Genomic DNA, 17301 nt, shown 5'->3' with positions numbered 1-17301 from the left:
CAAATAAAGAGTCTTGACTATTGCGATGATTTAAAACCCAAACCCTGTAACGCCAAGCATTTCTCTAGCTAACACCAGATTGGTGAGCCTGACTGCCCAGTTTGGTGATATGGAGGACTCCAGTCTGCAACAACAAAACAAGGAGAGCTCATAGGCTGGTCGTGAGCCAGGTTGTTCTAATCTGCCACCTAGACAAAAAAAAAAAAAAAAAAAAAAAAGGAAACCAGCAAATCCCAAACAAGCAACTCAAATAGTTACTCCAGAAAATTATCTCATCAAATCCAACCAAAGTGTTAGATAGAGTATTTTAACCAGGATCAGAGGTAATGACCAAATGATTCACCCTTCCGATAAGAGACTTCATAAGGAAACAAAAGTAATGAAGAGAACTGGTCATCTTGGGGTTCTCCTAAATTCCTAAATTCTGTGGCAGCTTTTCCAGCCAACCCTATTCCTTATCCCAACTCCATACTCCTCCTTCTCACCCCCATAACGTCCTGAGACAAACATAAAAATTTCTTTTATGCAGGACTTCTCTCAATCCTTTAAAATTGGTATATTGTTAACTATCATTAGTATTAACCTATTTATATATATAAAAAACTCAATTTCTTTCATTGAACTCCCATATTTGACATTAATTCTTCTATTGATAGTCAAACTTATATACAAAGCATTTTCAAATATCTCATTTGATTCTCACTATAACCTTATGAAACAAATAAGCAGATAAAGAAATAAAGATGCAAATTTTGCCCAAGGTAACCTGGCCAGCAGAATTCAGAGAGCTGGGACTAGGTCCTAAAGATCATTTCCTGAACTTGTACCACCATGGTACATGGTACACTGTGATCATATAATCTTACTCTGAGTAGTAAAGAGTGTCTTTAGTGTAACTCAGGAAAGATATACTCAGAATCTTTGAGCTTTTAGAAACATTATTGAGCACCTAACTATAGGTATGCTTGTCCTAGCTACCATGGACATTTTTAGAATAAAGTATGAGTGGGACACAGTGGTGTGTACCTGTAGTCCCAGCTACTACTCAGGAGGCTGAGAGGGGAAGATCTCTTGAGCCCAGGAGTTCAAGCACAGTCTGGGCAACATAGCAAGACCTCATCTCTAAAATAATAAAATAGGCTGCTGGTTTCTAGGGTTACATATTATCTATCTTTCATTAAAATGTTCCACTGGAAATTAAGGCAAATTGACAGCAGAGTGAAGAGAAATTAATATCAAACACTGATATACTGGCCTCTGGATTAAGATTGCCACCACCCACCCCATTCTGGGTAAGACTCCCCTTCTAAGGGAAGGCTAGTGGGAACCTTTATCCCATTCTATTATAATTGCTTCCATATCATCTTTCTGACTTGAGTTTCATGATCACATTTTATTCTCACAGAGTAGAATAAAAAAGTGTATATGACAAAGTAGAATGGCCAAATTGATATTATCCCCATTTTACATGTGAGCAAACTGAGGCTCACTCAATAACTTGTCCAAAATTACATAGTTATTGGTGGAGCTGAGATTTAACCCCGCCTGATTAGAAATGTCACTTTATTTTTACACGCTGCTTCCAGTCCATAATAAAACACTGTTAGTCCCATTAATTTCAGCTCACTGTAAGTCAGCTACTCAGTTAATTTGGAGTTCAATTAATTTGACTCTAGTTTCCTAAATTACAGGATTTTTACTCTATATATAAAAGACATCTCCATAATACTTTGCAAATATAAACATGCATACATGGAGAGCCTGGAAACATATCAATTTCCATTTTCAGTCTGTCACTGTAACTGCCTAAATATTAGGTGTCATTCATTTTCTTCCCAAATATATTAAATGAAATTTGAAAAGAAATGGTCAGATAACCAAAATACAGAACTTTAGAGTGTTTTTTTACACAGCATGGAATCATTCATTAAGTATTTCACATATGGTAAACGTCAAGAATTTGCTTTGAACATGAATTCCTTATATTTATGAGGAACTTTTAACTTCATTTTCACTGCTCCTTTGAGCCTTATAACTACATATAGAAAGAACTATGTTGAGCCAACTACTCCACTTTATTGTTGAAGCCCAGGGCATGGAGAAGGCCAGGGATACTTTGAGGTATCAGGCAGAGACGCAACAAGAGTCATACTCATGTGCTCATTTGCTTGCTGCCATTGCTTACCTATAACAAATTATTTCTCATTTCATCTTGGAGGGTATCTCTCCCCAAGGTAAGGTAGCTCATGTTGGGGTATCCCAACATAAGACAATTATCGATTTTTTAGTCTTTCTGGCTGTAAAGACAATAAAATTATTATTATTATTATTATTATTATTGAAAACAGAGTCTTGCTCTGTCACCCAGGCTGAAGTGAGCGCGATCTCAGCTCACTGCAACCTCCACCTCCTGGGTTCAAACAATTATCCTGCCCCCAGCTTCCCAGGTAGCTGGGATTGCAGGTGTGTGCCACCAGGCCCAGCTAATTTTTGTATTTTTAGTGGAAATGAGGTTTCACCATGTTGGCCAGGCTGGTCTCAAACTCCTAACCTTAAGTGATCTGCCTGCCTCGGCCTCCCAAAGTGCTGGAATTACAGGCTTATTTTTTAAACATGTGTTATACTACCCATACGCTCCGAAATCTCCCCTTGTGAGGAAATGAGGAAACATGGATTCCTTTCATTTGGTATTACTGCAGTGTGGAAACACTAGATTTGGTTTATGCACTATGCATGGTGACTTGCAAAAAATACTCAGGGATATACTAGAAAATCTGTTAATCTGTTAAATACAGTTGTATTGTAATAATGCAAACTGAAATGTTGAAAGATCAAAACCAGAGATAATATTTTGAAGGATTTTTTTTACCACCTTCATTTTTCTTGAAGGTGCAGATAGAACCCTGCGTGTCCAGATAATTTTACCATATAGAGCAGTGAACAAGGATGATATTTTGGGGGTTAAAGGTCAAGGCAGAACAAACCCACACACCATTCACAAGTATTTCTCATTATCCCATCCTTTTGTAGATGCTACACCAAAAGGCAGATATTCTTCCCAATATCTTCCCTAGCCTATTCATGTTAAAAAAAAATCACCTGTAAAAGGGCTACTGTAATGGATGATTACTTGGGAGATAGTGACATCTTCTGGTAGTTTACAGACTAAATATGTTTATGGCAGACATTTCCCCCACAACCCCAAAATCCAGCCACGGTTTTAAAAGATTTATTCTATATACATTAAGCCCCCAAGTGTGGATTCTTAAATGTGTGAAATAGTCAATAAAATATAAACCAGCTAAAAAATAACATTATAGCTCACTTATTCTGCTCCTTGCCTTGCTGTCATCCCTGGCTCTAATAGAAATGTTTTAATCAGCTAACATTTTTTTTTTTTTTGGTGTTTCTCCACATGTTCTAATTTAGGCAGCTAGCATTAATTCCGCTTTTCTTGGTCATCAAAAATTGACCAGATTTCCCTTAATTTGAGAAGTTTTCATAAAATCTCAGAATTCAAAAGGACTTTGGGAGTTACCTGCTCTAATCTGCTCCCCAGTAGTTCAAACTTAATTTGAGAAAATGTGACCAAAGTAATCATTTGGTAGCATAAAAACAAAACAAAACAAAACAAACAAAAAAAAACACAGAAAAACAAAAAACAAAAAAACAGTAAAAAACATTACAAAAGCTCTGTGCAGCTGAGCTCGGGCCCTGTCTCCTTTAAGCCTTCCCGACTATCTAGATTGCGTGTCCCTCCTACATGGATTTTGCTCACAGTGTGTATCACACTGTTCTGCACCTGTCTGCTTAGTCAACTACCTTTATAACTACAGTGCAAACCCCTGAGGGCAAGGCCTATATCTCATTTCTATTTGTGTCCCAAGAATCTCACAGTGCCAAGCCTATAGTATTTTATAGCTTAGTTTTATTTATGTATTTATTGAAAAATAAGTGCATTCAAATGGTGCCAGATGGCTTTTTTTGTTTGCGACAGTCTCATTCTGCTGCCCAGGCTGGAGGGGGTGCAATGGTGCGATCTCAGCTCACTGCAACCTCCGCCTCTCGGGTTCAAGCGATTCTCAGGCCTCAGCCTCCCAAGTAGCTGGGGTTACAGACGTGCACCACCACGCCCGGCTAATGTTTGTATTTTTAGTAGAGATGGGGTTTCACCATGTTGGCCAGGCTGATCAATCTCCTGACCTTTAGTGATCCGTCCACCTTGGCCTCCCAAAGTGCTGGGATTACAGGCATAAGCCACAGCACCCAGCCAGGTGAAGTATTTGTTTTTCATTAAAGCAGAGTTTATTTTAGAGATCTATATCATCACAAAGTGAGTGGAAAAATCTATTGAGCACCTACTATGTGCCAGGAGCTGTGCTAGTGCTTTGCACACTTTTACCTCATCTAATCCTAATAAGCCTGTAAAGTGTGATCTTGTGTCATAGCTGAGAAAACTTATTCTGGTCAGTTAAGTGAAAGAGACAAGATTTACACTCATTCAGTCCATGTAACTGTTTATACTCTACCTGATTCCAAAAGAGAATTTCTATGAACATAGATAAAAAAATTTTTTTAAAAGGAAATCAGAGCAAAGGAAAAATAAGGATTTTTTAAAAATCAGATAAAGCCAGAAGGTACGCATTGAATATTGCATACTATTATTGTCCTATACATTTGCTACAGGTAAACGGCACATTTGGCTGAATCTCTTAGCTGTATTACCTAATCTGTTACTTTATTCAGACTTTAAAAGGTAGGAGCAGGCCAGGCGCGGTGGCTCACGCCACCCAGCACTTTGGGAGGCCGAGGCAGGTGGATCACCTGAGGTCAGGGGTGATGGAGTGGCAGGGCTGGCATGGAAGCAGCCCATGGGAGCTGCTCCACAGTGGCTCAGGGTTGGGAGAAGGTAACCTGAGGTGCAGCTGGAGCTCCTCTGTTTGGACTGCTGGGCTTCTATGGTGGATAATAATGGGAGACCCACAACCATAAGTAAAGTATCTTCTTGCAGCTCTTGCTTTGCAGTGCCACTCTGGGGCCCTCATTTTCCCAGCTGGCAAAGGAAAAAAACAGTACAAGGCAAGGCAAAGTATGGGTTTGGAACTGAGACCGTAAGTTGATAATTGCCATCATTCACTCCTTTGGTCACCGAGCTTCCATATACATCCACATTGTCTTATTTATTTATTTTTTAGATGGAGTCTCAGTGTCACTCAGGCTGGAGTGCAGTGGCACAATCTCGGCTCACTGCAACCTCCACCTCCTGGGTTCAGATGATTCTCCTGCCTCAGCCTTCCAAGTAGCTGGGATTACAGGGGCCCCACACCTGGCTAATTTTTGGTATTTTCAGTAGAGACAGAGTTTCACCATGTTGGCCAGGCTAGTCTCGAACTCCCGACCTCAGGTGATCCACCCGCCTCAGCCTCCCAAAGTGCTGGGATTACAGGCATGAGCCACTGAGCCCAGCCTATATCCACATTATCTAATACAGCAGCTACTAGTCACGTGGCTCCTAAGTACCCGAAATATGACTAGTCTGAAGTTAAATGTGCTAAGTGTAAAATACACACTGCATCTCAAAGACTACCAAAAAAGATGTAAAATGTGAGTTTTTTATATCAATTCCATGCAGAAATATTTTAATTTTTTTTTTTTCTTAGATAGAGTCTTACTCTGTCACCCAGGCTGGAATGCAGTGGTGCGTTATCAGCTCACTGCAACCTCTGGACTCAAGTAATCTTCCCACCTCAACCTCCCAAGTAGCTGGAACTACAGGCATATGCCACCATACTCAGCTAATTTTGTGTATTTTTTGTAGAGACGGGGTTTTACCATGTTGCCCAGGCTGGTCTTGAACTCCTGGACTCAAGCTATCCACCCATCTTGGCCTCCCAAAGTGCTGGGATTACAGGCATGAGCCACCATACCTGGCAATATAAAATATAATAAAATCAATTTCAGGGCTGGGAGCAGTGGCTCATGCCTGTAATCTCAGCACTTTGGGAGACTGAGGTGGGCGGAGCATTTGAGGTCATGAGTTCGAGACCAGCCTGGCCAACATGGTGAAACCCTGTCTCCACTAAAAATACCAAAGTTAGCTAGGAGTGGTGGCAGGTGCCTATAGTCCCAGTTAGTTAGGAGGCTGAGGCAAGAGAATCTCTTGAACCTGGGAGGTAGAGGCTGCAGTGAGCCGAGATCGCTGCAGTGAACCGAGATCACAGCACTGCACTTCAGCCTGGGCGACAGAAGGAGACTTGTCTCAAAGGAAAAAAAAAAAAAATCAATTTCACCTATTTTTAATGGGATTACTAGAAAATTTTAAGTTACATATGTGGTTTTTACCCCTGGTAGTTAAATCCTTTCTGAGTGGCTTGAGCAACTTTGCTTCTTTGGACAGAAAAAGTTTCTAACCTTCAACAAGTTCCAACTTGGTGAAATGGCTTTTTTTTTTTTTTTTTTTAAATTATACTTCAAGTTCTAGGGTACGTGTGCACAACGTGCAGGTTTGTTACAAATGTATACATGTGCCATGTTGGCATGCTGCACCCATTAACTCGTCATTTACATTAGGTATATCTCCTAATGCTTTCCCTCACCCCTCCCCCCACCCCACAGCAGGCCCCGGTGTGTAATATTCCCCTTCCTGTGTCCAAGTGTTCTCATTGTTCAATTCCTATGAGTGAGAACATGCGGTGTTTGGTTTTTTGTTCTTGTGATAGTTTGCTGAGAAGGATGGTTTCCAGCTTCATCCATGTCCCTACAAAGGACATGAACTCATCCTTTTTTATGGCTGCATAGTATTCCACAGTGTATATGTGCCACATTTTCTTAATCCAATCTATCATTGATGGACATTTGGGTTGGTTCCAAGTCTTTGCTATTGTGAATAGTGCCACAATAAACGTATGTGTGCATGTCTTTATAGCAGCATGATTTATAATCCTTTGGGTATATACCCAGTAATGGGATGAGTGGGTCAAATAGTATTTCTAGTTCTAGATCCTTGAGGAATTGCCACACGGTCTTCTACAATGGTTGAACTAGTTTACAGTCCCACCAACAGTGTAAAAATGTTCCTATTTCTCCACATCCTCTCCAGCATCTGTTGTTTCCTGACTTTTTAATGATCACCATTCTAACTACTGCACTCCCTTCTCCCCAAGTCTAAAAGCTTTAATTCCGCTATATGTCTGGGTACTATAAACACTGCTAACCCAGATCCCCCAACTCTCCTCACTCATATTTCAAACCAGCAGCCAGAGGCTGACTTTGACTATGTACATTTCTGTCATCTCAACTCTCCCCTCTTCATAGCCATTTTTTCTCAATGTAAACATATTTATGATACCCAATAAGTACTGAACACCTACTTGCTACATATGTCCGTCTTAACAAAAGCACTTCCAGAAGAATTCATACAATAACAGATGCAAGGTGGTAGAGAGCAGATTAGGAAAAAATCCAGGCTCTGATTTTTTCGGGTTAAGCCATGCAAGCCTCAGGCCCTCTGTTTCTACCTCTGCTGGGAGAGATAGGGCTGAATTACTTTATTTTTTTTTTTGAGACAGAGTCTTGCTCTGTCGTCCAGGCTGTAGTGCAGTGGCGTGATCTCGACTCACTGCAACCTCTGCCTCCTGGGTTCAAGCAATTCTCCTGCCTCAGCCTCCCGAGTAGCTGGGATTACAGGTGCATACCACCATGCTCGGCTAATTTTTGTATTTTTAGTAGAGACGGAGTTTCACCATGTTGGCCAGGGTGGTCTCGATCTCTTGACCTTGTGATCTGCCCGCCTTGGCCTCCCAAAGTGCTGGGATAACAGGCGTGAGCCACCGTGCCTGGCCTATTTAGTTTTATTCAAACTAAGTCATGAAATCATTTAGCAATTGTAATCAACTTTTTTTTTTAATTAATAGAATAAAAAGAGTACACTACACCTATTGAAGACATTTTCTGAAACTTTTGCTTCAGGTATATATTTTATATAGCAGTTGCAGGGTAAAATGTCTTTCTTATTGAGTGTCACAGAGTTTGAAAGCCACTGATGTAGATAATCTCTTAAAATCCTATATAGTTTGAATTCTTACAGGTTCATTTGTTCCAAAATCATTTTAAGACCAGTAATCACAAAGTATGAAATCACAACTTAATATGGAAAGTTTTATCAAAGCTAAAATTTATTTGGTGCATACTCCTCTTGATATCAGGTATGTTCGCATATACCTTTTTCTTTCATGTGTAAAAACAACCATGTGAGGTATTTTACAGGTAAAAAAAAAAAAAAAAAAACTACTTCCTTATTCAGTGTAAAGGAGGCTTATAAGCATTCCAAAATAAAAACAAACAAAAACCAGACAAGTACATAGTCTATTTCCATTTCCTTTTATACATCCTCTATATATATCACACATTTTAGCAATAGGAGAATAGAGAACTAATTCAAATGCAAGGGAATCTTTTTTTGTAGATTCTGTTGACAGATGCTCTTAACCTAAACATTTTCTACTCTAAACATAAGGGACTTAACTGTTTTCAGCACGTGAAATAATTTTAAGGTGATCTAGTACTTTGAAAATTTCATTCACTTAAGAACACTTAAGCCTAAAAATAGCACTATTTTTCAGAGGCAATTTCTCAACAGAAAAAGGCAATGGTAACAGTTCAATTGATGGAAATGGTTGAAATAAAATACCTTTGAGAAGTAGAAAAAAGGTGTAGGAACAATTTTGTAAAAACATAGCACCATTACCTCAACGAACGAGCAAATTTTACATACTGTATTTTTTTCAAATGACTTATTTTCATATTTAGTAGTTCAAGTTCTATAAGTTGTTATATTAAGCTTTCTTTCTGTTTAAGAGTTCAACACTAACATCATGTTATTTTACAAAATAAAAAACAATTTCTCAATAAACAGTGACTACTAAATTGTTACAAAGAAAAATTCCTCAATACTTATTTTATTCCATATGTAGGCTTTTTCCCAAAAGATATATTAATATTGCATTACAAACAGGACAGCTAATCTGGTCAAGTTGTGAATATATTTGACAAAAACATTTGATCTTCCTACTGTTTTTCATTTATTGGATACATTTCTTTAGCAATTCTATTAGTCCTTTTTCTAAAATCCAGTTAACCAAGTACAGCCCATACAGAAATCAGATGTGAAAGCTGACTTCTATTTTTTAAAGTACCCTCTTAACTGAATGCTGCCAGCAATAATGTAATCAAATTACATTTTGTAATCAAGTGCTGTGTATTACATATATATAGTATGTGTATATATTTTCAATGAGTATTCATATAAAATGAATAAACTTAGTACCAGCATACTAAACTTAATATGGTTTATTTTAAATGATTGCTGGTTCCAGATAATTAAAAACCATCAACTCTATGGCAGCAACTATAATATATATATAGTTCGTTGAAAGATGGTTTTAAAGTTTTATGATTGGAATATTATTTTTTAAAATACAAATGACATTTATAGCATAAGGCTCTGTGGTTGAATAATCAGCAAATTAAAGAAAAATATCAGAGAAAGGTTTTGAAAAATAAAGCATGTTTCCTGTTAAGAGAATTGATTCTTTCCTTCCTAAAAATGGCTAATAGAAATTAAAATGTTTAAAAGGTTCCTAAAATTCCTAGAAAAACATTGAACTTCAGTAGCAGTAATTAATGAGGTCAGACTATCATGGCAAGCTGAAAATCTGTTGGTGGTCAGAAGATACAACTGCTCAATTTTTAGAGAAGTAAAGTTTATTACATTTGAAACAATACAGCAGAAATCTCAAAAGTTTACTCATAAATATAGTTTAATTCTTACAAATCTTCTTTTGAAAACGCAATTCATATATGCTGCAACCTCAGAAGTTTAAATTTGAAATGAAATATGAAGGTAGTAGTCAGGGAAGTCACATCAGAGTGCTTTGTCAAATATCCAAACAAATCAGCACATACCTCTTCCGTGATACAGGAGGAAAAAAGTGATTCTAAATATATCCAAGTGAATGCAGAAAAATACATTACTATTTGAGGCAGACCATGCTAAAATATAATTTACAATGATTAGTTTGCACTTAAGATGGTTAATAACGCATTTAAACCAATGAAATTAAGGTTAAGTTGAATTTTGTAGTATTTGCTCAGTCTCTGTACTAAACAATAGTTCATCTGAAAAGTTTGGAAAAAGCAAATAACCTGATACTTCTCTTTATGCTTATCATTTTCTGTCATCTTAAATGCAAGCAAATCAATACAGCATCAAGATTTTTTACATATTAAAATGAAGACTAATGACTCATAGACTGTGTACCATATAGTACTTAACAGATGAGCTTGCAATGACCATCAACTCAATTTTTTAAATAACACCAAGATCCACAAGCCAAAATAAACATTTGATTAAAAAGTTATGTTATTCAAGATAACTCAGTTGTCCTTTTTCTCTTTGAGATTGGGAAGGGCTGGGTCTTTAAAAACCTGAAGAGGAGTTGGTAAGAGGAAAAAAATCCTCAATGCTTTAAAAAAACTCAACTGGTTAGAAGTCCATACAACTACTATGCTGGCATGGACAGAGATGTTTCCTGTCACAGAACTGTTCACTTTCCCATAGAAGTACTTCCTCCAAGCCAACTATATAAAGATGTAAATCAGCTTACCCATGATTGAAACTGAAATAATCCTTCAAAATAGAAGTAAGACACCTCACCCAAAAAGATCTTTTAAATCATTGCTAGCCGAACTGCTATTGGTCATAGTAGTTGGTGGCTGTGCAAAGTTCTGTGGGTTAAAGAAAGGATTACCCTGCATACCAAAAGTAGACTGTCCTATCACGTTCATCTGTGTTCCCATTACTGAACTGCCCATAGCTGGAGAACCCTGAGGAGGTACAAACTGATTAAGCCACTGATTTGGTTTCTGTTGTGATAATTGGTTCATGCTAACTTTGGGTTTCTGAGGGCCAAAGAGATTATTAAGGGCAGACATATCTGTGGGTCTTTGCTGGGTCTGCTTCGCACCAGCAGGAGGAACACTCAAAGCATTGAAGTTTGGCAAAGTGGGAGGTGTTCCCAGAGTCATCTTGGTCACTCCAACTGTGCTTGGACTACTGTAGAAGTTCTGGTTTGTATTAACGGGCATGTTGAATCCTGAAGTCTGAAAGCCCATATTGGCATTTAGGCCATTTGTCAAATTTCTCTTTGTATTATCAGTTGGTGTAGAAAACATCATGCCAATGCCCATGGAAGGAACAGAAGTGAAAGTACTTGAAGCAGAAGATTTAGGGGTACTAACAGAAAGGCTGGTCAAAGATGACATATTATCCATCAATGTGTCTGTCAAGTCCTTAGTCTGAAAAATATGAGAGAATTACTTTATTTCTAAGAAATATAAATTACTTTATAATTAGTAAACATTTGATAGATTATAAAGGACAAGTTAGAATTAAGCTCAATGGTCTACACCAAATTAGCAAACTATAGCCTGCAGGTCAAATACAGCCTGCCACCTATTTTTGTATGTTTTTTACAGATGAATATTTGCAATCGATTTGATGATAGGGAACACTAACTTTAAACTCCAATTAAGCAAAATATTATTTGTCAAAAAAAGAATCGCATTCTTCTTATTCTATATTACAAAAAATACAGTAATTTTTTACTATTATTTGTATAGTTTGAATTTCATCAAAACTTTATAGGAATTTGTTTCCTCTATTCTTAAAAAAGTACCTACAAAATATTCTCAATTTTGCCTCTTGCCCCACAAAGATGTTTTTCTCAGAGAAAATGTTAGTGATTAAGAGGTAACAAAAAAATAATTTAAAGAAAGCTTTTAAGATAAAGCTATCTCTGAAACCAGTAACAGTGTAAACTCTCTACAAGCAGGGCCCTTATTCACTGCCATAGCACCAATACCTGGAACAGTACCTGGAACACAGGAGAAAATAAATACTAGCCAGGTCACGTAGGTACATCTTAAATCAAGTTACAAATCTAACTATAATTGAAAAGTCAAACATAGAAAATAACTTTAGCTCAAAAATATGTTAAGAGCATGAATATAATATTCTGATCATTTCAGAGTGAACAGAGTTGAATGAGTACTATGAGTCCTAATCTCTTTTAAGAACCCTTCCTATTCTTCTAGCTTCTTCTTTATTGGTAACAAGCATTGTCACAAAACATTATACATTAGGCAGATTATAGCTGAGTTGGAAAATCGTTTATGCCCATACTTCTTAGAAGCCACATATTAAGGTATTATTTGAGATATATTTTTACACAAATACTAGTAGACTAAGTTCTATACCACCTTACTCCTTAACAGTAGTATTCTTGAAATTACACAAAAGAATGAACTCTGACCTGTTTAACAGTAGCAACAGGTGTGTGCACTTGGGGTTTAAGAGGCTGCTGGCTTTTCAGCTTCTGTGCCTGCTCTTGTTCTTTTGCTAATTTTTGTTTTTCTTCAAGTGTAAGTGATGCCTTAAAACAAAATAAAGCAAAAAATCAACTGGCAATTTCTTAAGTCCATTTGTAAAACAAAAGATAATCTCTTCAGGTAAAGGCCATCTTACTACTTCACTGAAAAGCAAACTACTCTTGTCTTGGTGATTGTCACAGTAAGCTGTATTTCAAATTACTATATAATTTAACTTTAGATAAAAACTCACAGGATCTGTGCAAAAGTATTTCCAGCATGAAAATAATTATTATTTTTAAACCATTCATTAGAATCACTTTTTTCCAGACAATGACAATAAGATTTAGTGATTTCATTCTTGAAAATTGGGAAATCTATTTAAACTCTAATGTATCTCACCCCAAGAATATTTTAGGAACTCACAAAAAGCGAAGAAGGAATGAAACAACATTAGCAGTTCTTTCACTGCTGATGTCTACAGCAAATTTGATGTCTTGTCTTTTATCAACTTTGCTAAACTAAAAGCTCACAATGTTCTCTTACAATTTTGTAAACTACTATGTCCAGTAGTCCCTTAGCTTTACACACACAGTATTCACATTTATGAATGAATAGAAGAATGCCCTCAGCAGAAGTCACAAACTGACTTAAATTTTTTTTATTGGATACTAACCAAGAGAAAAGCATCCTATTATAGTTTAATATTCAAAATCAGAGGGGGAGCAAAATTTTAGCAAGAAATAGAGAAGAAAAAAATGTGCTCAGATTTTTTATCTACTTATGAGATGGAATCAGATCTATTTTGAAAATCCTCTTTAAAATATTGTTGGTCTGCCATTAATAAGTCATGTATACATCATGTACCCCTGCTGGAATAAACCAAGGGTACATCATCACTTCTGTAGTATGCCTGCCAAAAATGTACAACTTTAATCCAATTATGAGAAAACATGAGACAAACTCAAATTGATGGCCATGCTACCAAATAACTGACCAATACTCTGTGAAAGTGTCAAAGTGAAAATCTGATGGACCATAAAAGTTGACACCATGAAATGACAGAAGATGAGGTTGCTAGGCTCAAAAAGAATGGAAAGAGTTTGGAACTCAAACCGTTGGGAATGTAGTGAGTGGGACAGAAATTAAAATACTGAAGAGCAACAATCAGAGACAGCCTAGGATAGCTGGACAGCACAAATCTATAGTGGAATCCATCAACACAGGAGCAGAAGCAGAGAAGAGAGACAGTGGGATTCACCAAGGGGTGTGACTGGTAAAGTACAAGAGAAAGGACAAAGGAGTCAAGGATCCTATACATATCACCTTGTGGCAAGTCAAGTAATAATGGAAGCTAAAAATCTTAAGTACGTTTATTCTCAAAATGGGTTAGGGTCATGTTTAACTGATAAAGGAATTTCAGAAAGATAATTACAAATGTTTCTTGTTAAGCTGCTGAACAGTATTTCCCAACAAAACTCTGTGGTTTACAGGAAGTCCTACAGCATAAATAAGAGGGCTGAAAGAACAATAAGGAAACTCACTCTTTTATGTTTATTCTGTAACCCGTCCTCTTTATTTTCGGACTCACTGCCAGTCAGAAGGTCTGCTCCAATGTTGTTAAAAACCTTGTCAATTTGCTGAAATAGAAAAATGTCAATAATTTAAATAAGTTCAATAAAAATGTGATTTTGCTGCTTAAAGATTAAAAGCCCTCCAAATGAAGCATACTTTCTGCAAAAATTAAGCTGCTTCTTACCTGATTCCCAATATTTGTAACTTTTGTCTCCTCAGAAACTTTCATTTGATTTCCTATATCCAAAGATCTGTAGGAGAGTTGAATTATGATAAAACAATAAAAAGAAATGCATATTTTTACTCATGCCAAAAATTATTTATCCACATGGAATTTATTAGACCCCAATTAAACTCATTAAGAAGAGTCATCCTTTCCATTATTTTCTACTGTTAATGTTTGCTTGCCCCAAAAATAACATTTGTATGTAAGACCATTTCTTAAACTCAACATTTGGGATTTACTGGAGAATTTATTCAAGGTGTCATAAAACCAGTCAAGCATGGTTCTCTTATCAAAGAGCTTAACATCTCACTCAAAGACAAGATATAATATGGGGAATTCAATGTGATTAAGTTCTGAGTCTGTGATACTAACAATGAATGCTATAATCACTGTTATGTGAGCCAGATCTATGTCCTGAGAAATAGGTAAGATTTAGATAGGAGGAAGAAAAAGGAAGGGTTCATTTCCCAACTCAAATATAAATACTTCTTATTAAAAATTTATTTCTACCTATAATGCATTTTAAAAATTATTTCTCCAGATTTTTACATTAACAAAGTCAATCCATCAAACACCACATACATACACACTACAGAATACTTCAAGCATACAAAGGGCTATTTCTATACCACGTGTATTTACTTTAAGTCTTCATCTTGTGGGCAGAAGCTAAAGAGTTTCTACTTGGGGACCTTGTTCATGATTTATATCAATTTTACTGATTTTTAGATGTTTTTTGATTCAGGATCAAACTTTAATAGGTATCCTAAATTCATGTGTTTCACTCTGGAGCAAAGAATATAGTGGGGCTTTGATTTTAATAAACTAGATTCAATAGTCAACGATTTCCATCTTTGCCTTCTTTGAATACTAGTTTTCTGCAAATGATTTAGAAAATCCTCCCTAAAAATAAAAAGAGGTGAATGTTGTGATGCTAAATATGAAATGAATGCTCTATAAATGTTTCTGGGGCTAGAGAAGAGAGAATGAAAAAAAAATTCAAAACACTAGAAGTTCATAAATTTAAAAAATTTTCCTAAGTGGTGCTTTTAGTTTTCAGCAACCTGAGTTTACAATGCTAGTGGCTATTGCTGACAAGAAATTTTTCAGGAACAGAATTTTCTTTATGTAGATAAAATGCTAAAATTATATCATATTACACTTTTGTACTCAGAAGTGACACTAGATTTTTCAACCACATTCTATTTTAATTCAGTTCAACTTATTAACATGATGGTAAATTTTGAAATGTTTTACATATGGTCAAATTTAAATCCAGCAAGTTTTCTATTCCATATTCCAGAAGATCAATCATAAGACAACTATAGTTTCACTCCTGGACCACATATAATTCATGTGCAACCTACTTACTTCTGCTGTTCTTGCATTATATGAAGTTGCTCCAGTTTAGTCTTATGTTCAGACTCCAATCTATTAAGCATTTCTTTTATGACGGAAATGAAAGAATTGAACTGGTATAATGAGAAATTGATATGGTTACAATGTTTCAAGTTAGCAACAAATGTAATCAATTAAAATAATTCAGTAAGTTAATCATAATATTCTCCATTTTTACCAGTAGAATAGGATCCAGTCATAGCGCTGATATTCAATAAGAATGATACATTTAAATTTGGCATATCATAGCAAGCTTTTATAATATCTTTGGTGATGATATGATAGTTGATGAGGCTTTTAAGTTCCAGAAAACATGTCTCAATAATGAGTTTTATATCCGGAGTTGTTTAATAGCTACTATTCAGGGGCCTTGTATAAATTCACCCTTAGCAGTTATATATTGATCTTCTTGGGATAATTCAAAATTAACCATCTGAATTTGTGCCTATCTAGAAATAATCCATTTATATGCATAGAAAATTCCTGCTTATTCAGATTGCAATGACATATCTGGCTAAAATAAATCCTGTTTTCTGACAGTCGAAATATCAAATGTACATAATCCAATTTTCAAATAATTAGATTTCATAAAGCATACCTAGCACTATGTCTTAACATAGTTTAAGCTTTGGTTAACTTTGGTCAACTGCTGATCATTCATCCCTATGGTACTTCAGGATCATCATAAACAACTTATTTGAATAACACCACATGTTACAGGAAGAATCTAGAAATGGCTCTCCTCCTTTCCCCAAATCTTATAACTACATCTTTGTGTTGAGTGTTTATACATACACTATTTTATTAATCCTCACAACTCTTCAGAGTAGGTTCATTAATATTTCTAATCTATAAATGAGGAAACTCAGGCTCAATGAGAGGTAAAGCAACTCACAGATGCTAGAGAGCTCATGTGGCAGAGCTAGAATTCATTCTAAGCCTGTCCCCAAAGTCTGCACCCTTTTCTACTACATTATACTGCTTTTCACCATGCGCTATCAGCAGCAGCTTCTTCATCTTATGAGAAAGTCAAAAGGCATGTTTCCAAAGCAGTTTACTATGACTGACTTTCCACTGATTAGGGTTCCTAAAACTTTTTATTGAAGTATAATATACTAACAGAAAAGTCTACATGTCAAAGTGCACAGACAAAAAAAAAAAAAAAAAAAAAAAAATCACAATTCACACAAATTGAACATATCCAATGTAACTAGCAGCCAGATAAAGAAACAACATCGGTCCAGGCATGTGGCTCACACCTGTAGTCCCAGCACTTTGGGAAGCCAAGGCAGGAAGATCACTTGAGCCCAGGAGTTTGAGACCAGCCTGGGCAACATGGAGAGACCACATCTCTACAAAAAAATACAAAAATCAGCCAGGAGTGGTGGTACATGCCTGTAGTCCTAGCTACTTGGGAGGCTGAGGTGGGAGGATCACTTGAGCCCAGGAGGTCAACGCTGCAGTGAGATGAGATTGTGCCACTGCACTCCAGCCTGGGAGACAGAGTGAGACCCTGTCTCAAAAAACAAAAACAAAACAAAAACAAAGCAAAATCGTGGTCAACATCCCAGAAGCTTCCTTATATCCCCTTCCAGTCATTTTCCACCCTCATACTCTTTGGGTAAACTTTATTCTGACTTCTAGCAGCATAGTTTAGACTGTTGTACTTTATATAA

The 17301-nt window shown here is 36.4% G+C and overlaps 1 protein-coding gene across 3 annotated transcripts in view; it reads right to left on the bottom strand.

Annotated features, from left to right (window-relative positions):
• Positions 1 to 9744: 9744 nt before the first annotated feature.
• SCYL2 (SCY1 like pseudokinase 2) overlaps positions 9745 to 17301 on the bottom strand; it is a 71191-nt gene continuing 63634 nt past the window's right edge. For all 3 annotated transcript variants that reach the window (XM_024257176.3, XM_024257177.3, XM_024257178.3), the window contains exons 14-18: positions 15599 to 15699; positions 14186 to 14252; positions 13971 to 14066; positions 12372 to 12491; positions 9745 to 11355 (exon numbers count right to left, since the gene is read on the bottom strand). In XM_024257176.3, coding sequence (XP_024112944.2) covers positions 10711 to 11355; positions 12372 to 12491; positions 13971 to 14066; positions 14186 to 14252; positions 15599 to 15699 — 1029 coding nt within the window. In that variant the 3' untranslated portion in view covers positions 9745 to 10710. The remainder of the gene's footprint in view (positions 11356 to 12371; positions 12492 to 13970; positions 14067 to 14185; positions 14253 to 15598; positions 15700 to 17301) is intronic.

This window comes from Pongo abelii, chromosome 10, assembly GCF_028885655.2.
Source record: "Pongo abelii isolate AG06213 chromosome 10, NHGRI_mPonAbe1-v2.0_pri, whole genome shotgun sequence".
Taxonomy (NCBI): Eukaryota; Metazoa; Chordata; class Mammalia; order Primates; family Hominidae; genus Pongo; species Pongo abelii.
Note: the sequence above shows the minus strand (reverse complement) of the source record. Positions and strands in the feature narration are given on the sequence as shown.